This window comes from Camellia sinensis, chromosome 10 (genome assembly GCF_055761805.1).
Source record: "Camellia sinensis isolate YWXY chromosome 10, ASM5576180v1, whole genome shotgun sequence".
In the NCBI taxonomy this organism is placed as follows: Eukaryota; Viridiplantae; Streptophyta; class Magnoliopsida; order Ericales; family Theaceae; genus Camellia; species Camellia sinensis.
This window is the reverse complement of record NC_138970.1, coordinates 38,340,641-38,364,613: the sequence shown is the minus strand read 5'-3', so window position 1 is coordinate 38,364,613 and position 23,973 is coordinate 38,340,641. Positions and strand designations below refer to the sequence as shown.

The 23,973-nt window shown below is 41.8% G+C and overlaps 1 protein-coding gene across 1 annotated transcript; it reads left to right on the top strand.

The window, feature by feature from the left end:
- The first annotated feature begins 18,355 nt into the window (after positions 1-18,355).
- On the top strand, positions 18,356-20,194 carry LOC114288892 (protein FAR1-RELATED SEQUENCE 5-like). Its single transcript, XM_028232515.2, has one exon. It carries the CDS (start codon positions 18,356-18,358, stop codon positions 20,192-20,194), a length of 1,839 nt encoding a protein of 612 aa, XP_028088316.2.
- The last annotated feature ends 3,779 nt before the right edge of the window (positions 20,195-23,973 follow it).

Below are 23,973 nucleotides of genomic sequence, written 5' to 3'. Positions count from 1 at the left end.
TGCAAAATGATCCCGAAACATGGAAACATGGCACCCGATGCATGGAATGGCCCGAAACACAAAACTAGGCATACGCATTGGCCTATAGCTATACAAAACATGCATTATTTGATCGTGAAGCATGAAGACAGATGCAAGACAGTCTCAAAACATGCATATTTCCATTTTATAACAAGTCCCAAAAACGAATGCAAATAGGGCTAATCTATCATGCAAAAAGAGGCCCTAAAAGAGAGGTTAAACAAAAAGGGACAGCAACTGGCCCAAAATGGCAAAGAGCCCTTCAAAAAAGTTGAAGAGGGGCTCAAAACAAGGCACTTTACAGTTTACATCAATCCACTAAAATAATCACAAATAAGGCCAAACTATCATGCAAGAAAAAGGCCTAAAAGAGAGATAAAAGAGCAAGTGATAGCAGGAGGCCTCAAACAGAGGAGATCCCTACAACAATGTTGAAGAGGGGCTCAAAAAAATCTATTTTACAGTTTATGTAAAGGTCCAAAACAACTCACAAATAGGCCTAAAATACTATGCAAAGATTGGCCTAAAAGAGAGATAAAGAGGCAAGTGACAGCTTCTATTCTCAAACAGAGAAGAGACCTTCAACAAAGTTCAAGAGGGGCTCAAAATAAGATATTTCACAGTTTATGGAAAAGTCCAAAACAGCTCATAAACAAGCCTAACATATCATGCAAGAAAAAGACCTACAAGAGAGTTAAAGAGGCAAGTGGTAGTAGGAGACCTCAAACAGCAATAGGTCCTTGATCAAACATGAAAAGGAGCTCAAAATATGGCTATTTACAGTTTTGGTTGGAGCCAAAAAATGCTTTCAAGCAAGGCTTAGATATAGAGCAAGAAAAGACTAGAAAAAAGAGAAAGATGACTCACCCTTGAAGAGCAGCAAACTAGCAGCTTTTGGACCAAATTTGTGAGCTTCCAACCTCTTCAAATGTCCTCTAATGTGCTAGAATAGAGTGTAGAGGTGTGGTGCTATGGGTTGTAGGGTAAAAGTGGCCAAGAAATTAGGGTTTTAAAGCTTGGATGAGAGAGATATGGAAGTTGTATGTATAATGCCCTAACCAAGTTTTGTATCCCCTAAAATGCAGCTGAGGGTGCTGGTTTTATAGGAAAATGAGTGGAGGAAAGGGGGGAAAAATGAGGGGGAAAACCAATTCAAATTTCCCCCCAAAAGGAAAGACCCTCGGGTATAGAGTTTGGAGGAAAATAAATTGCACACCTGGAACACACTTGCGAAGGGGATCATGGTCGGCCAGCTCAAAAGGGCCAAAAAGGTCATCCAACCAGGTAGGTGGCCGGCCTGCCACCTTTTCTAGTCGGCCTGCTACTTTTCAGGACAAAAAATGGGTCTACCGGAAAGAAAGGTGGCCAGTCAGTGATAGGGAAGTCCAATGGTGGCCGTTCAAGTGTCCAAATTGAAGCCCCAGAAGTTATCTTTCCAATGGCACAAACCTTGCATTAAAATTCCTCCTTTGGAAAACGTTATGCCTATTTTGGTGAAGCCACGCAGATTCAGTCCAAACGGACTTTAACCAACCATATCTCCCCCACCCGAACTTGTCCTTAGGATATTCTTGAGTGAAAAATGAAGCCTCGGAAGTAAGATTTCCCATGGTGGTAACCTCAGATCTTAAATCCAAGTATGCAAAGAGTTATGCTCGTTTCGGTGAAGCCGCGCAGTGTTTTCCTCCTTCCCAGATTCATGCTGAATCACTTTTGACCAAAAAAAAGCTGGTTTTTCAGAAATATTGCTGGCCTCCCACTCTCCTACAACCTTTATAACAAAGAAAATAAGGTCTCCACCAAAAATGAACCCAAACCGATGCAAAACGAAGGTTCGGGGGGCCAAAACACGCAGTCCGGGGGCCCGAAAACTGACTGTTAAGCACCGAAGGTGGCGTTTGACCACGAAGTTGGTCTCTCGGACCCCAATGTCCCTCAAAAGGGAGGAAATAAGATGTATGCCAAAAACCGGAGCAAGCGGAGGTGGTTAAGCGGTCCCGAACCGAGGCACACGGCCGTCGGCTCTGAAAAACCAGAAACCGGGCTCCAAACGGGAAAAATGGCCTATGACCACGAAACGTAGCCTACGGCCACTGAGAGATGATCTACGAGACCTCTCCCTCCCTTCGGGAAGAGAAAACAGAGAAAACAGAGCCTGGTTTGCAAACCGAGGTAAGACACGAAAGAGTTCGGAGGTCCGGAGGTAAGCTTGTAGCCGAGACTCTGAAACTTCTGAACGAGCACAATATACAATATCACCGAGAGTTCAATCAGTGACGTCTGAGTCTTAAGGTCGGTCAAAAATGGGGTGTCTACAGTTGCCCCTCTTTGACAGAACTCGGAAGTCATAAGTGACGGGAGTGAATGTCAAAACCCAGAGACGACCCATTTTTGACAAGGCCGAAGACTTAGACAAACAGGCAAGATAAACAGAGATGCGCCCACAGGCGTGCCCACAGGCAGGGGCAAAATGCAACCGACAATGCAAGAAGCCGAAGGTACTTCATGATCATGCAAATGCAGTAAGCTGTAATGAAGCACATATTCACAATAGATGCAACAATTTTAAGCAAGAATGCAAAGCAATAACCACATTTCATGCAGTTAAGAATACGGAGAATTATTCAATTCTCGCCACGTCTCACACGGAGAAAATACAATACCTGTGCGGTTCGTCCGGTCGCACCAGCCTCGAATGAACCGCACATGCAATATCGTGCCTCATGCTGCTGGGGATCTCTCGCTTCTTCTTAATTGAGCCACAAGTACTATTTTTCTCCCTGACTGTGGTCGTAGCTTTCCCTATTCTCCAACAGGGTGACAGACTAGGTTGGTTCAGTATCCAGAATTGAGGCGCATACACATGCTATCTCAATCTATGGGGCTGCCATACAGATTTCAAGCCAAGGATATACCTCTGGGTATTTAAACCAGACTTTAGTCTCGAAAATCCCGAACCTTTGCGTTCTAGGCAAGAGCCATTCGAACTCTAGTTTCCACCGTCTCAGTTGATCTCTTAGGAACTCACTGCTAACACAGGCAAGTGGCTATACGAGACCACTGGAAGTCGTTCGGGCACGACAAACACCAAAGGAATTGCACCGTTAGAGGATTTAAGGTCTCCTAAACCCGGGAGTGCACAAGATAGTGCGAATAAAGATGCAGGATTTAAGGTCTCCTTAGACCAGAGGATTTAAGGTCTCCTAGACCAGACAGAAAAATAGATACGATGTAATAGATGTGATGCAATAGATGCAAAGGGTGAACACACACCAACCACGCTAGACTCGTGAGTGAAGGAAGAACAAAGAAAATCAATCAGGAGCGCGTTCCATGCAACCTAAGATAAATTCCAAACACGCTGAAATCGTGTGAGGAAGGGGAGGCTCCAAAAACAACCCGCCCAGTGCGTCTACAACGCAACCTGGGATAAATTCCAAACACGCTGAAATCGTGTGAGGAACGGAACACTCTAACCATGCTGAAAACGTGAGAAGAGGTCCGAAAACAATTACTCAAGTGCGCACACAACGCAACCAGAGATAAAATCCAAACATGCTGAAATCGTTGTAAGGAACGGGACACTCAAACCACGCCGAAATCGTGAGAGGAGGTCCAAAAACAACCCGCCTAGCGCGTCTACAACACAACCTGGGATAAATTCCAAACACGCTGAAATCGCATAAGGAACGGGACACTCAAACCACGCTGAAATCGTGAAAGGAGGTCCAAACAACAACCGCCCAGGTGCGCACACAACGCAACCTGAGATAAATTCCAAACACGCTAAAATTGTGTGAGGAAGGGGAGGCTCCAATCACGCTGAAATAGTGAGAGGAGGTCCAAAGACAACCCGCCCAGCACGTCTACAACGCAACCTGGGATAAATTCCAAATACGCTGAAATCGTGTAAGGAAAAGAACACTCTAACCACGCTGAAACCGTAAGAAGAGGTCCGAAAACAATTACTCAAGTGCGTGCACAACGCAACCTGAGATAAATTCCAAACACGCTGAAATCGCATAAGGAACGGGACACTCAAACCACGCTAAAATCGTGAGAGGAGGTCCAAACAACAACCGCCCAGGTGCGCGCACAACGCAACCTAAGATAAATTCCAAACACGCTGAAATTGTGTGAGGAAGATGAGGCTCCAATCACGCTGAAATCGTGAGAGGAGGTCCAAAGACAACCCGCCCAGCGCGTCTACAACGCAACCTAGGATAAATTCCAAACATGCTAAAATCGTGTAAGGAAAGGGAGGCTCCAATCACGCTGAAATCGTGAGTGCAGGTCCAAAGACAACCCACACAGCGCATCTACAACGCAACCTGGGATAAATTCCAAACACGCTGAAATCGTGTGAGGAAAAGAACACTCTAACCACGCTGAAACCATGAGAAGAGGTCCGAAAACAACCGCTCAAGTGCGCGCACAACGCAACCTGAGATAAAATCCAAACACGCTGAAATCGTGTGAGGAAAAGAACACTCTAACCACGCTGAAATCGTGAGAAGAGGTCCGAAAACAACCGCTCAAGTGCTCGCACAATGCAACCTAAGATAAAATCCAAACACGCTAAAATCTGTGAGGAAAAGAACACTCAAACCACGCTGAAATCGTGAGAGGAGGTCCAAACAACAACCGCCCAGGTGCGCGCACAACGTAACCTGAGATAAAATCCAAACACGCTGAAATCGTGTGAGGAAAAGAACACTCTAACGACGTTGAAAACGTGAGAATAGGTAAACAACTTGGGAGCGTGTTCCATGCAACCTAAGTTGAGTCCCGGGGGACAACGATCCTAAACGCTGCTTAGCGTAAAAGGATAAACAATAAGAGATAACACAAGATGCAAATAAATGCAATAAGTGTGATGATACAATACATGTTGCAAGCAATGCGGAGCGTAATGTTTAAGGAATGCAATAAACAAGCAAAGCGGCACTTTAGAAAGCACCTCATGGAGTGAGTGACGGTAAACCGCTTTACTCTGACGGGGAATGGTACTCAGAGAGAGCACTTCTGATCGCCATTCTGGCTTGAAACAGTGAAACAGTCAACACAGTATCCTGTTCACTTTGAACACACAGCTCGTATCGGCATACTGCTTATTCTGAACACACAGCTCATAATACAATATTCTACTTATTTTGGAACATACGGCTCACGCAGGACACCGCTGATTCTGAACACACGGTCCGTTCTGAACACAACTCATTCTGAACTCATAGCCCATAACACAGTATTTTGTTTATTCGGCACACAGCTCATACAAGACACTGCTCATTCTGAACATACATGATGCAATGACGAAACTTGCAGAAGTTGAAACAATCTCGGATGCCTGACATTTTCCCTCTTTTCTTTTGCTTTGTAGCCCGGAACTTTCATAGCTTCAGATGGGTCCTGGTTTTACTGTTTTCATATGACCTGGGTTAAATCCCGCGGCTTTATGAAAGAACCAATCCTGATTCGCACAAATGTGGAGAACGACACGGCACTCTGAGCAAAAAACGATTTTTGAAATTGAAATAAGAAAAGGGTTCTCAACTGGGTATTGAGCCTACAACTGACCACAGCCAAAACGACTCAACAATGGAAAACAAAGGGTAAACAACCTAAACACATCTATTGACACTTAAACGACTCAAAACAAGAATTGAGACAAACAAAACACACGGACACAACACTCAACTGTGTTACAAAGACAAGAGACCTCTTGGTGCACGAGGAGCCAGTTTCTTTGGGTATTATTTCCCACCATTTTCTTATTTGTGATTCTCACATCACTCGGCCCTCAGGCTCTGTTTTTCTGAAAAAGCCCTTTCCTCACTTTTTCTCTCAGCGCACATCTCTCTATTCTTCAATCTCTCATTTTTTATCCCTCCCCTGGGTGGTTGATGGATAAACAGAAAGTTGCGGGCTCTTGCCCAACATAATCAGTTCGCAGCTATTTCCTCCGGTGACATCTGTCAATGCGCCGGATGAGGGAATGAAGTATCTTGATCCATTCCAATCTTGTGCTTCGCACTTCGCTTGATATCTCGCTGCTTGGAGGATGAGAGAGCTTTCAGCCCTTTTGTTGTCGCCTTCAGTTGTGCCTTTTCTGGCAGGTAGAGTGCCCTTCTTGGCAAGTATGGCGCCTTTTCTGGCATGTATGTTGACAATGGGGAAAAGACAGAACACCTGACTCAACTGTGCCCCTAGTTCATCATCTTGACCATTTTTTGTTTTTGGCTTTCTACTAAAACAATTTTAACCAAAATGAGAGTTAGATTAACACACTTGTTCGATTTTCTGATTCAAAATCATGCAAATTAGGTTATGAGCACTGAAAATTTTCCTTTTTTGGGTCTAAAAAAAAGGTCCAGTTTTGGAAAAATGGAATAGTTTTCGAGAGAAGATCAGTCAACCTTAGTAAAAATTCTCAAAAACTATTTTTTCAAACGACCACTGCTCAACAAGCATAGAACCCACTCTCGAGATGCACAACCTCAGATTCGAAGGAAAATTGCTCCTTGCTTGAGGAGAGCTGCATGGCAACGGACAGTCGCCCCTTGTTTGAACAGCACTGCAGCGCATTGAATGGCAACGGAAAGTTGTCCCTTGTTTGAACCGCACCCCAGCACATTGAATGGCAACGGAAAGTTGCCCCTTGTCTGAATGGCCCCGCAGCGCATTGTAGTCAGTCCTCAGAGTGACGAACACAACCAAATTCTCGGATACAGAAAAAGCGAAGATGTTCAAAACCATTACATGGGTACAGTCAATTTGAAGTGTTTTACGGCTGGACTTCAGAATGAAGTTGCCTACGTATCCCAAACATGGGAATCAAGCCTTACGTAGTTCGGGGTTAAGGTACACTCAGGTATTCTAACCTCTCCTTTTGCGCTCTAACTTTTGCCAAGACCGCCCTTCCGGGTTTTCAACCTTGCGAGCTATGTTCTTCTTTTCTTTTCTTTTCATCTTTTTTCTTTTTCTTCTTTTTCTTCTTTTCTTTTTTTTGTTCTTTGCATTTTTCTTTTTCATTTTTTTTGTTCTTTTTCTTGCTCTAACTTTTGTCTGGGTCGCCCTTCCGGGTTTTCGGCCCAGCGAGCCTCTCAAGGGTAAAAGTGTAGCTTGGTCCATGTCAAATGGTTCTGAGACCTCGAATACGTCTGAATCCAAGAGAGTGGCTGCTGTTCGCTGACGATACAGGAGTCCATCCCGTGGAGGCTGAATTTGCCCCTAGTGTTGTAGATCGGAACTCAGTTTTTCTTTAGCAATACTTTCTTCTCTCTTCCCCTCTTGGATTTGGCATTCTTGCCGATCTTTGTTAGCTTGAGAAACATCCCAATTTTTTCACTCTTCGAGCACATCTGACAGTTTTGCCCCTAGTTTGAGGGCTTTTGATCTAGCTTCGCAAGCTTCCTTTGAAAACACTTGATCTTCTTGATCTGACTTTTCTTGCCCCTAGTTTGAGGGCTGCTTCGAATCTGGCCATGCAGGCCTCACATTATGGTTGACCTTGAACTTTCTGAGTCCGAGTTCGAGGTTTGAAAGCAAAGGGTCGAGTCTCGAGGTTGAGAGCGATCCTAGGCTGCACAATCTCAAGAGCGATTCCACACAGGTCTTCGCAGGACTGCGCAAAACATTTTTTGAAATCTTTTAAGAAAGCGACTAGTCGCTTGCGCTGAAGACAATGTAGAACCAATCTGGATCAAGCCAGGATCCTTTCCAGTACTCACACTAACAAGCATGATTTCATTCATTAAGGGCTTAGCATGCCTCTCTTTCTCTCAATTGATCAAATTTTTGCAAAACCCGAGGAATTCCTTCCTCTTCATTTTCACCGCAGTGTTCAAAAAAAAGTTTTGAAAAACTTAGGTCAATGCAATAATTTCAAGGCACAAGAGAGCAGGTGGAATGCACTGCCGTTTCATTCAAATCCCGGCACAACTAGCACATGGCAGAAGCAAACACAAAAGTGCGAAAATCACTGCTATTTCAATCAGAATCTGTTGGCACAACTGGCTCCAAGGTAGAAACAGACTTAAAAGAAGACGAAAAGACAAACACAAAACAAGCAAGTGATGTCTGAGGTAACACCCCCGAAATCACTCGACTCCAACAAAACAAGACTGACTCGATACACCAAGATAGACCCAAAACAAAAAGACTGACTCTATACAAAACAACAAGACTGACTCAATACCCAAGTTAGAAAGCACAAAAACTGTTGTTTGCATATTGCTCAGAACAGTGCATGCCATTCCCACGTCTGGAGTTAATCGAGTGCCACCCGCAGTTGGTTCATCCCCTAATCACATCACATTATCCCCCAAGTTCACCGATCCAGTGCCGATAGACTTTGCTAAGCTCGGCGGGAGGATGACCCCGTTGTCAAACAGATCCTGTACTTCGTGGCGAAGATGAAAGCAGTTGTCAGTAGTATGGCCAGTTTGCTAATGGTACGCGCAGTACTGCGTAGCATCATGTGTAGCCGGAAGAGGGTTCGGGAGAGGCCGAGGCTTAAGGGGTTTGAGATGGCCTTGTCCAATAAGGATTTGGAGAGCTTTGGACAAAGGCATATAGAGGGCATGGAAGACCCTCCGACCTTGGGGTTGGTACTTCAAGGTTTATGGATTTTTACTGGGCGCACCAGCAAAGGGATTGGCAGGTGCTGGCCTGGTTTGCCGATCTCTTCCGAATGGAGTATTAGAGATAACAGGATCGTCTCTGGTATGACAGCCCTTCTCCCGATGTTCCCTTTGATTCAGACTGCCCCCAACTTGAGTAGCGAAAGTGTCATCCACAGCTTTTGCAACAACTGCGAGGACTTGCTCTTTGTTCAGTCCCTCGGCTTTCAAAGCCTTAACAGCGAACAGGAGATATTCATGGGGATCCATGTCCGCCCCTACCTTGTTCTTTCCACTCGCCTCCACTTTGCCAAGGGATTGGCCTTCCTCAAATGCAGCCCGTCCCAAGATCGGGGAGCCTTTTGACATGAAGTTCCCGGTATGTGGTGTGCTCGATGATGGAGCCAATGTCCCAGAGGCCAGATCTGTCACGATTCTTTGAAGATCTTTAATCATTCTCATCAACTCAGAAGTAGTGGGTTCACGGGTTTGAGATGGTTGAGGTTTAGGTGCACCCATCATGCATAAGTCCATGCTTTCTGGGATAAACACCTCAGGCTTGGGTAGATGGGCCGAGGTGATGTATATGCTGGGGTCATAGGTGGATGGCAATATATGGATGAGATTGAGGTAGGCAGGAGATGTTTGGTCATTGGGGTCTGAATGTGGTGCTATCGTCTGATTGTTGATGAGATTTTGGATCTCATGACGAAGGCGGTAACAACGGTCGGTGCCATGACCGCGCTGCTGATGGTACATACAGTACTTGGAGGGGTTATGTCTGGCTGGGAGCGGGTCAGGAAGAGGTTGAGGATCGAGGGGTTTGAGATGCCCTCTTTCCATCAAGGCTTTTAGTGCGCTAGTCAGGCTCATATAGAGGGGGGTGAAAGTTCTGTCCTGAGCTCGGGCTGGGCCAGCTGTTTGTGGGCTTGGTTTGGCAAAAGGGTCGGCTGTGGCGACTGTATTGATTTCGGTGGGTTTGGGAATAGTGCTGCTACCAGCGTTGGTACTCCCTGAAATCACCCTCCTTGTCGGTTCACTTGTTCTGGGAATGATCCCACTGTTGAACGCATTCTCGATCTGGACCCCCAGTTCGTGCAAACTTTTGAAAGTGGATAGCGGAGCGACTATCAACTTTTGCAACATATCATGCTCGAGGTTTCGCACCATCATCTACACTTGATCCCTCTCAGAAGGGCGACGATCTGTCATCTGTGCTGCCTTTGCTCTCTATCTTGTAACAAATTCCACAAAAGGCTCTGTTGGGTTCTGGCGGGTTGCCTCAAGTTCTTGGATGGTCGTTTCAACTTGGGTATTGTAGGAATACTAATCGACAAAGGCCTCAGCCAATTCTTCCCAATTTTGCTTCACTTTGTCCTCCAACTTAGCGTACCAAGTGGCTGTTACACTCGACAGGGTTCTTCCATACAGAGAGAGTTTTTGTGGCTTAGTCAGACCCATCGGCTTTAGGACATCCAAGAAACGTCGGATATGTACCATTGGATCCCCAGACCCGTCGAAACGGTCAATATATGGCATTTTGAATCTGTCTGGGAGTCGTACGGCAGGCTCGGTGTACCCATCCTCAATGTCGGGAATAGAGTTAAGGCCCTGTACCTTTTTGAACTGCTTCTCAAGGTTCGCAATTTTCACTGCGGTCAGATCGAGGTCATTAGCATCAAGGGGATAAAGTCTCTCATTAGGCTGCACTAGGGGTCTGAAAACTCGGGCTTGAGCTAACCCTTCTCGAGGATCTGGACCCTGCAAATCTTCAGCTGGCGGAAGTGGGTCAAAGTTCGGCTGGGGTCCCAAAGCTGGATGTGAAGCAGATGCCCCAGATGGGCACTGCGTTTCAATACTGGTCTCAGCCTGCATGGCAGTTCCCTGATTTAACGCTGCTATCACAACCACAAATTCTTCCGAACCCTGTGCCATCACGGGTCTGCTGATGATGTGACTGGTGACTGTCGGATCAGATGAACCAATGAGCCCTGTCTGGCCCTTCTTTGCCTTGCCTTTGCGAAAGAACACTGGTTGCCCTTGAATTGAATCTTTGACCTAACAAAGTCTATCAGCACTAGTTCAATGTACACGGGGGATATCGAAGCCTTCTGAAGCTATGGTTCCCAGACTACCTAGCAAAAGAGAAAACATGCAGCATCTCAGCCTAACTTCACCAAAACAGATACGAGCATAGTGGGATGACTGTGCCCTCTACTGAATTTTGCCCCCAAAATTCTGCCTCAAATCTGATACCCTTGGGTAAAACTGTTTCTTCACATTCTGATGCCCGCAAGCCTGATACCTAGACTTGCAAACTAATACATGCATTCCTGTAGAGACGCACTCTAAAAGCACATAGCAAGCAAGTGAGAGCCAAAACAACCCTATGTTGGGGTAGGGTTTCCCTGTCCTATTTTGTCAGGAGCTAGGGTTTCACTACGCACACAGCGGTTTCAAACAACCTATATCAGGTAAGCAACCTGTCCTAGTTTGGAATGGTCACTATGGATTCCGAATATGCACTAGGTCGAATGGTCAAAAAGAGTGGCCTGGTAAAACCGGGGTTTGTGTTCCCATAATGGCAGAGCTCATAACCGGTCAGCCTTATGGTCATGCCTTGACAAGACAAGCCTCCGGCAAACCGTTCAGGAATAGCAGATGGCAAATACGGTGTCCTAGGCGCACCAATGCACATGCAATGCAGAGAAACACATAAGTGTAGTCAAAAACAGATATCATGAGTTCGAGTCAAGTTCTCTAAATCCCCAGCGGAGTCGCCAGAAACTGTAGACGTCCCCCGAACGCCCCGGGAGGGTGAGTCCCGTTCTGTTCATTTAGGCTCACTACAGTTCGGACTCTCAAATTGTCACGGTTCTAAATCTGAACCAAAGTGTCCAAATCCGGCAAATCGTTTTGAGAAAATAGATTTTGAAAGAAGTGCCAAACATGGACTGCTTTGCCAGATACAGAGTCGCCACCTAAATGTTTTATTTTTAGGAAATTTAGGAAACCCTGACTCGTTTGCCTAAGGCCACGTGTCCGCCATCACCAAAGTTGCCTCGGCTCGGGAACTTGGGTACGATTGGGGAAGGTCACTTCGTGAGCACCCCCGCTTGCCCGATCAAAGATCGGCCTCTACTAACCATGATATCTATTTTTGAAAACATTGTGCGTTCTTATTCCGGTTATTAGCCTAGATTTACTATGTGATGCGCACAGTATACAAGTATAGACTGGGTCGCCTGAATTCGAACAAAACATTTCATTTTTGTTTGTTTTGAAGATGGTTTGATGGTGCTACCCACAAGTAGGCTAAGACATGGCTTTGCCACCCTCAGGTGAGCTTCGAAAAACATGATTTTTGCCACTATCTAGTGGGCTTAAAACACACATTTGATGAATTGTTCCAATCCAAATAACCCAACCTTCACCCATAGGCATTCAGGCAGTTATATCACATAAGCATATAGTCTCATGGTAAGCATGCTATTCATGGCAGTCACTCACACGCATGCAAGGATGCTAAAGCATAAAACTTACCGAGTACTCCAAGCCAAAACAGAAGCTAATTAGAAATCCATGCATGATCCTGACTATACAGAAATGCCTAATGCAACACATGCAAAAATGCAACTATAACAGGCTCGGCTATTCTAGACATAGCATATGAAATGCTACAGCTAACATGTATTCAACTTGGAATTGAAAATACAATACAGTTAGTATGATGCGCCGAGCCCGGTGCATGCAAGACAGATGAATGAATACAAACATGCTATCATACTATATGCTAATTGAAACAGGCCCTAATCTAACCATCATAAGCGGGTAAATAAAAGGGAGAAAGACGTGGGGTTGGAAGACATACATCACACACACGCACACTTATTACAGTTGTGCCCTCACTCGGAGGGTCCGAATAAATAATATACAGTCCCGAATGAATAATTACAGTCCAAATATGTACAAAACCTTAATTAATTAACAAATTAAAATAGGAAAGCTATAAATTGGCATGCAAGCTAGGGACTGCTTCAAATCTGCTCCGGATGATGAATGATACATGCTCGGGTTGCCTTGTGCGGAGAATCCCTCGCGATGTCCCGGTTTGCCTCTGTTTGCAATTGTTCTCGGAATGCGTATCAAGCTCCGGAAGGCTGCCGATTTCTGATTTGCAGCAACAGAGAGCAACAAAGGGGCATGGCAAAGTATTTTCACATATGTATGCATGACTACTCTTCGGGGAGTGTAGTCCTCGGTCCTCGTGCCACCAATAATGCATATCGATGCATGATGGTCGAGGAGTCGAATTGCACGACTCAATATGAAATGAATGCACATATAAATACAACAAAACCTAAACTCCATCATGGATAATCCGAAGTGTTGGTGACTAGGAATTGAGACACGTTCCGTCACTCGAAGTACGAAACGTCCCTCGTTTCCTGTGCTCGGGCTAACTCCTATCCCAAGCACAATGCAATATGCATGACATGCATGAATGTAACTAATATACAACCTAGCATGCACAATGCTATGAGATGGCATACACAATGCACGATGTAACAAGGCATACGCAATGCTCTAACATACAACCTAGCATACGCAATGCTATAAAATGAAATGGCACACTCAATGCACAATGGACTTACACCAACATGAGTGGACCTCAGCCACACTCACATTAGTAGCCATGAGATGAAAAATGAGACACTCGAAATGCGTGCACACCTGCACGCAAACCGAGGACCAATCCTAAGGCACAAATGCCACTCTAACAAGGCATGGCAAGGCACGAAATATGGCATACAAACATGCAAGTTTCAGCACTGAAATGTGATGCAAAATGATCCCGAAACATGGAAACATGGCACCTGATGCATGGAATGGCCCGAAACACAAAACTAGGCATACGCATTGGCCTATAGCTATACAAAACATGCATTATTTGATCGTGAAGAATGAAGACAGATGCAAGACAGTCTCAAAACATGCATATTTCCATTTTATAACAAGTCCCAAAAACGAATGCAAATAGGGCTAATCTATCATGCAAAAAGAGGCCCTAAAAGAGAGGTTAAACAAAAAGGGACAGCAACTGGCCCAAAATGGCAAAGAGCCCTTCAAAAAAGTTGAAGAGGGGCTCAAAACAAGGCACTTTACAGTTTACATCAATCCACTAAAATAATCACAAATAAGGCCAAACTATCATGCAAGAAAAAGGCCTAAAAGAGAGATAAAAGAGCAAGTGATAGCAGGAGGCCTCAAACAGAGGAGATCCCTTCAACAATGTTGAAGAGGGGCTCAAAAAAATCTATTTTACAGTTTATGTAAAGGTCCAAAACAACTCACAAATAGGCCTAAAATACTATGCAAAGATTGGCCTAAAAGAGAGATAAAGAGGCAAGTGACAGCTTCTGTTCTCAAACAGAGAAGAGACCTTCAACAAAGTTCAAGAGGGGCTCAAAATAAGATATTTCACAGTTTATGGAAAAGTCCAAAACAGCTCATAAACAAGCCTAACATATCATGCAAGAAAAAGACCTACAAGAGAGTTAAAGAGGCAAGTGGTAGTAGGAGACCTCAAACAGCAATAGGTCCTTGATCAAACATGAAAAGGAGCTCAAAATATGGCTATTTACAGTTTTGGTTGGAGCCAAAAAATGCTTTCAAGCAAGGCTTAGATATAGAGCAAGAAAAGACTAGAAAAAAGAGAAAGATGACTCACCCTTGAAGAGCAGCAAACTAGCAGCTTTTGGACCAAATTTGTGAGCTTCCAACCTCTTCAAATGTCCTCTAATGTGCTAGAATAGAGTGTAGAGGTGTGGTGCTATGGGTTGTAGGGTAAAAGTGGCCAAGAAATTAGGGTTTTAAAGCTTGGATGAGAGAGATATGGAAGTTGTATGTATAATGCCCTAACCAAGTTTTGTATCCCCTAAAATGCAGCTGAGGGTGCTGGTTTTATAGGAAAATGAGTGGAGGAAAGGGGGGAAAAATGAGGGGGAAAACCAATTCAAATTTCCCCCCAAAAGGAAAGACCCTCGGGTATAGGGTTTGGAGGAAAATAAATTGCACACCTGGAACACACTTGCGAAGGGGATCATGGCCGGCCAGCTCAAAAGGGCCAAAAAGGTCATCCAACCAGGTAGGTGGCCGGCCTGCCACCTTTTCTGGTCGGCCTGCTACTTTTCAGGACAAAAAATGGGTCTTCCGGAAAGAAAGGTGGCCGGTCAGCGATGGGGAAGTCCAATGGTGGCCGTTAAAGTGTCGAAATTGAATCCCCGGAAGTTATCTTTCCAATGGCTCAAACCTTGCATTAAAATTCCTCCTGTGGAAAAAGTTATGCCTGTTTTGGTGAAGCCGCGCAGATTCGGTCCAAACGGACTTTAACCAACCATATCTCCCCCACCCCAACTTGTCCTTAGGAGATTCTTGAGTGAAAAATGAAGCCCCGGAAGTAAGCTTTCCAATGGTGGTAACCTCAGGTCTTAAATCCAAGAATACAAAGAGTTATGCTCGTTTCGGTGAAGCCGCGCTGTGTTTTCCTCCTTCCCAGATTCATGTTGAATCACTTTTGGCCAAAAAAAAGCTGGTTTTTCAGAAAAATTGCTGGCCTCCCACTCTCCTACAACCTTTCTAACAACGAAAATAAGGTCTCCACCAAAAATGAACCCAAACCGATGCAAAACCAAGGTTCGAGGGGCCAAAACACGCGGTCCGGGGGCCCGAAAACTGACTGTTAAGCACCGGAGGTGGCGTTTGACCACGAAGTTGGTCTCTCGGACCCCAGTGTCCCTCAAAAGGGAGGAAATAAGATGTATGCCAAAAACCGGAGCAAACGGAGGTGGTTAAGCGGTCCCGAACCGAGGCACACGGCCGTTGGCTCCGAAAAACTAGAAATCGGGCTCCAAACGGGAAAAATTGCCTATGACCACGAAACATAGCCTACGGCCACTGAGAGATGATCTACGAGACCTCTCCCTCCCTTCGGGAAGAGAAAACAGAGCCTGGTTCACAAACCGAGGTAAGGCACGAAAGAGTCCGGAGGTAAGGCTTGCAGCCAGGACTCTGAAACTTCTGAACGAGCACAATATACAATATCACCGAGCGTTCAATCAGTGACGTCTGAGTCTTAAGGTCGGTCAAAAATGGGGTGTCTACAACTGTCTTTTTTTATTTATTTGTTTCTTTTAATTGATAGCAGGGCACTGGCGGGTGTGCTACGTTATTTATTTGTGCTGTCTTTTTTTATTTATTTGTTTCTTTTAATTGATAGCAGGGCACTGGTGGGTGTGCTATTTTATTTATTTGTGCTGTCTTTTTGATTTATTTGTTTATTTTAATTGATAGCAGGGCATTGGTGGGTGTGCTATTGAATTTATTTGTGCTGTCTTTTTTATTTATTTGTTTATTTTAATTGATAGCAGGGCACTGGCAGGCGTGCTTTTATTTTGTTTGTTTATTTTAATTGATAGTAGGATACTTGCGGGTGTACTGTCTTTTTTTTAGAGGGAGATGATGTCACAAGAGAAAGATTGAATTCATTTTTGGTTGAACTCAAATTTGTTGAATGACATGTAAATGTCCGGATATTCTGAACTGATACTTTTGCTTCCCACCCACGACAAAAATAAACATAATTTTGAGGGACTAGAGAAATGTACATGTTTGAAAAGAAAGAACTCTAGGGCAAATACATCACAAGAGAGTCTGGTTCAAGTAAATTCATTAATTTTGATAGACATTTGAAAATTCTATATTGAGATTTTTGCCTACAGCCACCCATCACAGACGAAGCATGAATCCTCTAGAGTGTTTATTTTATTTTATTTTCAAGTGATTCTACATATATAATAATTTCTTCCAAAATTGTGTTGTAAGTAGTAGAGAGAATAAGGTATGGAGGGGATGTAAAATGAGAAGACAAAATAGTTGTAGTCCTATTTAAACCCTCTTTAGGGATAATAAACGAGCTGAACAGTTGATTGTTATAACTTGCTTTGATAACTTTAGCGAATTTTAAAATTTGTTCAACTTTGGTTCGTTAAATTTTCAAGTCGATATCAAATGAGTTTTTCTCAAGCCGACCTGAAGTAGTTTGGTAGTTTTAGATTCATCAAACAGAGCCGAACAAGGAATTAACTATTCAAGTTTGGCTTATTTACTTAACGAACTGAGCTCAAAGGAGTTTTTAATGAGCTGAACATAAGTCGAGCTCAAGTTGTTTGGTTCGTTTATCACTCCTAAAGTTGTTGAAAAAGTTGCCAATGGTTGGCGGATGGCGGTAGCTGGCAACAATGGTTGGTAGCGGTAAGGTGGGACAAATAGGTGACACGTGTATAATTAGGTGATATTTAGACGAGTAATTAGAAAAGTACGTGACATGTGTACAAATAAATAACATTTGAACATATAGATAAATTTTTGGACAGATAACCTCATTTTCATTCGAACACGTGTATAATTTTTTTTTTCATTCGAGGGTATAACCTCATTTTGCTTTCTATTGATGTTTTTATTTTCACTACCATTTTCATTTATATTAAAAAAAGTAATTTGCTTGGTAGGGATATACATAATATCACTTTTTCCTGAATAATTTTTGATAGGGATATCCCCTAGTATATCAAAAAATTTACCCCTATGTTTATGTGTGTTGTAATTATAAGAACTCTCTCGATTCTTATTTACTTGGAATGGTGATCCATAAATATATGGGTCCCTCTTATTTTCATAATTAATAGATCTATAAGATGAAAGATTATATCTATAGTATTTTTGAAAATTCTCATTTTGATTTGGTAATGAATATACTTCGTAGTCGTTTTGTTTTTTGTAATGAATTAATAGGTCTTTTTCATATGAATTCTCTTTGTTTAAATATTGATTTTGAATTGTACGACATTGATTGATTCTATTTTTCCATTTTGCTGCTATTAATCTAGACCATCTAATTTGAGATAAATGGTATTGATAATGACCTTTTAACCAGTTTTTCCATTGGTTTAGTCCAGAATTCCGAAGTTTCTTAGGTCTTAATTCATAATGAATTATTCCTTCTTTTCCAAAATAATCTTTTATTGAAGTCTTAAGAAAAAAAGACATTCCGTGATATTGAAGAATAGATCTTAACTTGTACAAGGAGGATAAGTCAAAAAAATTCTGTGAATTCTAATTACTAACATTATATATAGTCGAAATAAAATTCATTTTATTTTTATTTGTTTTATTAATTCTTTGCTATAAAGTTATAAGTTTGATTAGTTATTTGCTATAAGTTGGACAGTGTATAACGTTATACTTGCAGGTGTGTTTTAGAGCAATCCAAATACCTAAAAATAACCCAAGTCAATTAAGAAAAATACCAAAGAACCCAAATGAATTACCTTAATGAGTCTCCATATATTTTTATTTATTTGATTTTTCCTTTTCTTTGTTTCTATTTTATTATGTTTCTATTGATCAACCAATATTTTGATTGTTGATTACAGAATCATTCTCTATTTATTTTGATTTTCAATAACTATGTCATTAATGGCAAGTTATTGAATGTTTTCAATAACTATGTCATTAAATCTATGTACATTATTCTACTATTGTTTTTGTCTGTTATTTGCTCTTTTACAAAATTCTCTTATGTGATTTTAGGAATTTTCATTCATTTTATAAGATAATGTTATTCTTTTCGTATTGTTTTTGATGTAGTTATCATGGATCCTTTTGGATGTACCAAATTTGAGCGCAAGCTTGAAGATGACGAAGTTTGTGGGAATAAAGAAGAATTAGGTTCCCATGCAAATGACCCTATTCAAAGTTTAACCAAGAATGATGTTCTTGAAATGCAATTCAATTCAGAAGAGGATGCCAATGATTTCTATAATCAATATGCTAAAGTTGTGGGATTTAGCATTAGGAAAGACACGCGAACAATGCAGGCAACAAAGGTTCTTAGTAGAAAATGGGTATGCTCAAGGCAAGGCCAAAGAGCAAAGCAACACTTGGCCCGTATTGATCGAAAAAGAGCTGCCAGGGCATTGACTAGAGTTGGTTGTGATGCTCATTTCCGCATAAGGTACAATCTGGATGTAGGCAAATACATTGTCACTCACTTTAACATGGACCATAACCATCCATTGGCAACATCACCATGTGTGCCATTTCTTCGGTCGCATAGGTTTGTAAAGATCCCCGACAAAGCTCAAGTAAAGACTTTGCACGATGTTGGTGTCAAGACAAGCCAGATAATGGATTTGTTGGTGCAACAATCTGGGTCTTTCGCGAACGTGGGCTTTATTCACAAGGATTTGCACAATTATATTCAAGCCGAGCGCAAAGTAGAAATGAAGGATGGTGATGCGGAGTGTGCTTTGGCTTACTTATGTGCAAAAGCTGATGCTGACCCTTACTTCTTTTACAAGTATGACAAGGATCAAGAGAATCGGCTTGACAAATTGTTTTGGGCAGATTCAAGGTCTCGCCTAGACTATGCTGCATTTGGTGACGTGTTGGTCTTCGATACAACTTATAAAACGAATGCATATAACAAACCTTTTGTTATTTTCGCCAGGGTCAATAACCATTTTGAAACCACCATATTTGCATGCAGCTTGCTTGTTGATGAGACAATTGCAACATACACATGGGTTTTGCAGAAGTTGTTAGAGGCCATGGATAACAAAAGACTGGTGTCAGTGTTGACAGATGGGGATATGGCCATGCGTGAGGCAATACAAAAAGTCTTCCCAAGTGCCAAGCATCGTCTATGTAATTGGCATATGCACAGAAATGCCAAGCGAAATGTTCGAGTTGATGGATTCGAGGGACATTTCAAGCATCTCATGGATCTTGATGCGAATGAGGTTGTATTTGAGGAAGCTTGGAGTAAGATGGTTAGAAAATATGGCCTTCAAAATAACAAGTGGGTATCAGACACCTACAACAACAAAGGCATGTGGGCTCAGTCATATTTGCGTGGTCATTTTTTTGCTGAAATGAAGAGCAGTCAGCGTTGTGAGGGTATGCATGCTTTTTTTAATGAGCGCCTCAAACGAAAACTAAAACTATTCGAATTTGTTAGATGTTTTGACATGGCCCTTTATCGGTTACGGAACAAAGAAGCGGATGCCGAGGCAAAAACTGACAACAGTGATCCTTGTCTTACCACAGCACCTCAGCCTCTAGAGAAACATGCAGCAACCATCTTTACCAGACGTTTGTTCTTAATGTTCCGTAATGAAATAATTGAGGAAGCATTGTTGATTTTTGATGGAAAGAAAGAGGAGTTCGATCATCGCATATACAAATTTTCAAAGTACACTGAATTTGGTTCCACGTGGGAAGTGTCATACCATCCCGCAACTAGCATAATGAAATGTATTTGCAAAAAGTTTGAGTTCTTGGGACTTCCTTGTAGCCACATGATTTCTCTGATGAAATGTGAACACATGACTGAAATTCCCCCAAGTTGTGTGATGCATCGTTGGACAAAGCAAGCAAGAAAGGTTGGTGAACAACATTGCCAAGCCCAATTCTCTAGCACTCTTACATAGGAGACACGTTTTGGGGTTCTTTGCTCTTTTTTTACTGAAATGTGTTACTATGCCTCACAAACATCTGAAGGATTTGAAGAGGCTAGGAATGCATTTTTCACTATGACATGTCGGATGAAGCAGCTTTGCATGGCCAAGGGAACTAATGTTGATGAAGGAAAAAGTTCACTGCCGCCATTTGGGGTTGGGGATCCGAAAGTAGTGAACACGAAGAGGAATACTGGGGGATCCTACATGGCTAAACCTCGAAAGCCAAGGCGATGACAATGTTGCAGGTATACATTATATTGTGCTTTGTGTCTTAATTTTGTTATTGTGAGGTAGTCTTGGCATTTTTGTTCTCTTTAATGATTGGTGATTTACTTGACAATGTAGGGTCGTCGGCCACACAAGGAGAACTTGCCCCCAAAACGATCATAAAACGGGACAAGTGGGTAGCAATTTGTTTGAGGAATATGATGATTATTATCCAATTGGTACTCCCACCCCTTTTGCACCGAAGCGTCCCACGAATAATATGAGGCCATGTAAGACCCACCCAGTGAAGAGACGACTTTTTGTCACTAATGTGGATGCATCTCCAGTGCAGTTGAGCAAGGATGTTAATGACTTGCGTAGTTGCGATGCACAAGTCGTCCAAAATTCAGCGTTCACTGATGTGGATATGTCTCTAAGTGATTACTTTTATGGCATCTTTTCAGTTCAAATTATGTTCATTTTGCTTACATTTGTTTTGCAAATTTCATGTGTGGCTGCTTAATTCTAATTTCTTGATATGCCAAGATAGATTTTAGCTAGAACATTTAGATGTCATAACTAATTATGATGCTTACAACTTGATTATGAAAATAAATAATTTACGAACAGAAAATGACAAAAGAGTGTAATGACCAATATATCAAAATTCAATTTGTTATGATTTGAATCATAGATTTCAAGTGAACAAACCTTAACAACAATATAGTTTGTTTCTGCAGGTGTTGATGTGGGTAATAGTTGATATGATCGAGCGGGTGATATTGGGAGCTAAACTAAGTTTTTTTTTTTAATTTTTTTGAGAACTTAAATCTGTTAGTATTTTGTATAAATACTCTTAAATGATGGTTGATGGATATTTGTTTTGCTGTATGGAAGTTCATATTTTGTATGCACACTTCTTTTTTTTCTTGAAGAAAGAATTTTGTAAGGAATTATCATTCACCAGACGAGGTTGTAAGAAATCCTACACTACCTTGCAGTAGTAACTCGCTTTTCAATATTGTTGATCTTCCGTCCAGGTTCGTCAAAAGAGTTGAATTGAATAAATAGTTGTATGGACTTGACGAAGACTAGAAGAAAAACTGTGCAATATTATTTGGATGTGATTGATGGTATAAATGGAAAGAATATTTCTGTTTCTACGTAAAATATTTTTTTTAATGCATCGATTTTATATAGAAAAATATTATTTTTTATTTTTCGGCATTTGGTTGACACTTAAAACAAAAATATTTTATTACTTAATTTAGAAATTTTGATTTAATAAAGTGTAATTCATGACTTTTTAGTGAGTTAATATATTTATTTGAAAAAGGTAAGTCATTTTTTTAAAAATGATACAAAAATATTTTGCTTAAAAAATATTTTACTTACTTTTTATTTAGTCAAATAACAAACAAATATTTAAATGTTTTACGTTAAAATAAAGGAAACCTAAATTACCAGCTGTTTCCATATCTCTATGTAAGCCCCCATATCTTATCCATATAAGATTGTGATTCACGTTATCATATGTACAGATCTAATTTAATTTATAATTTATTAGAATTCATAAAACTATCATTTATTAGAGATTCAGAAAAACGAATGTTCAAGTTTTCAACCCAACTACCACGGCCTGCGTTGTCAACCACATGGCAAAGGAGTGAATTTATTTAAACAATTTAAAGTAATGATAGGGATCATAAAAATGGTTATGAAAGATTCTTTGTCGTTACATCACATATATAATAAAATATCTCACATTAATCAAAGAACGAAAAATTTTTATAAAATATTTTATGGTATTTTTTCGTGATTTCTAATATTATTTTTTTTATTAGTTGAATTAAAAGAGTGTTCCTATAAATAATGTAAAATTAACTAACGGGATATTGAATTAAGAGAGTAGTCCAATAAATAATGTGAAATTAACTAATGAGAGAGTTAGGGGTGTAAATCTGGCCCCCAGCCCATGTTGTGCAGTAGGAAAGATCTATGCCAAACTCACCCTCTTATGTCTCAATTTAACGCTCTTTTTTGAAAATCCTTTTGGTTGACAAATTAAGCTACTAAGGCTCCCTTTATTTATTACTTATTTTAAATGGTTAAAAAGTCATCAACAAATGAAAGGAAAACATCACAAGAAACAAGCATTGATCATCAACAAATGGTAGGTTATTCATGCAATCAGACATATCAGTGAGCTACCAAAGCAGGTGGGGTATGTGATGTTGTAACAACCCTCATTTTGACTTAGTCATACTTGCATACATTTGTGGATGATCTTGTTTTAATACGTGCATTTGCAAATCTTGTCTTATTTTGCTTGAGTGATTGCTTACACGCTTTGTTCTTGTCTGGTGTGCTGCTGAGGTCATCTTAAGCCTGACACCTTTGAAACCTCTATCACTTAGAACTATCTTGGAACCCCTTTGGTCAACCCCCATCTTCCCCTTGGCATATTGGCCGAGATGTGCATCATCTGGGCCGAGGTGCGCGTAGCCTAGGCCGAGATGTGCATCATCTGGGCCGAGATGTTAATATCTAGGCGTTCAAGATCCTTGATCCTTGCGTGAGTGATTTTGTTCCTGGAATGGTACGACCTAGACCGAGGTGTGGCACATCTAGGCCAAAGTGTGGCACAGTTTAGTCAAGTGTTGTCCTTCCAAGCCGATGTCCTTGCCCTTTTGATTTCCGGAGTCTTGTTGTTAGCCGATGTCTTTACTTGCCGGTGTGTTCGTGCCGCCTAGCTTGTTGAGTACGCTTTGTCTTAGTCTTGTCTTGTCAAGTCAGTCACCTTTTCGAGTTGAGCGAATCAGCCGATGCCACGTGTCCCGACAGAGGGATTAAGTCAGTGTTTGTCGTGTGAAACATACATTTGGTATCAATCTTGCCTTTTTAGAGAGAGAAACTCTAGTTAGAAGGGGGAGAAGTTTGAGTTAAAGAGGGTGACTTCCAAGCTTGATCGTTGGAGCTTGAACCGTTGGATTCGAGTTTTGAGGACTTGGACTTGCCTTGACCCCGACGTTTGAAGAACTAGGTGAGTGGTATTTCTGATAAAGTTATGTTATCAATGTTTTGAAGAACTTTGCTTTGCTTGTCTTGAAAGATGTTTGTTAAGCATGAATGATTGTCTTTAGTTTCGTATCTCGTATCATATTTGTTTGAATGACCTTCTCGGAAAGTCCCTTGTGCTGGAGGACTCTAAACTTTCGCAGCACATCTCGTTTGAAAGTCCCTTGTGCTGGAGGACTCTAAACTTTCGCAGCACATCTTGTTTTGAAAGTCCCTTGTGCTGGAGGACTCTAAACTTTCGCAGCACCCTTGATTTGTACTCTAGTGTTAAAGGGCTACGGGCCTTTGTAACATAGGTCCCTCGTGCTGGAGGACTCTAAACTTTAGCAGCACATCTTGTCTTGAAAGTCCCTTGTGCTAGAGGACTCTAAACTTTTGTACCACCCTCGTTTGATATGCCTATCTTGCTTTGTCTTGCTTTGCCACAGACGGTTTACCGCGTGGATATGTTTGCCGGAATGTTT

Excerpts from the sequence above, each read along its gene's own strand:
- LOC114288892 (XM_028232515.2), top strand. The coding sequence starts at position 18,356 with ATGGATCCTTTTGGATGTACCAAATTTGAGCGCAAGCTTGAAGATGAC.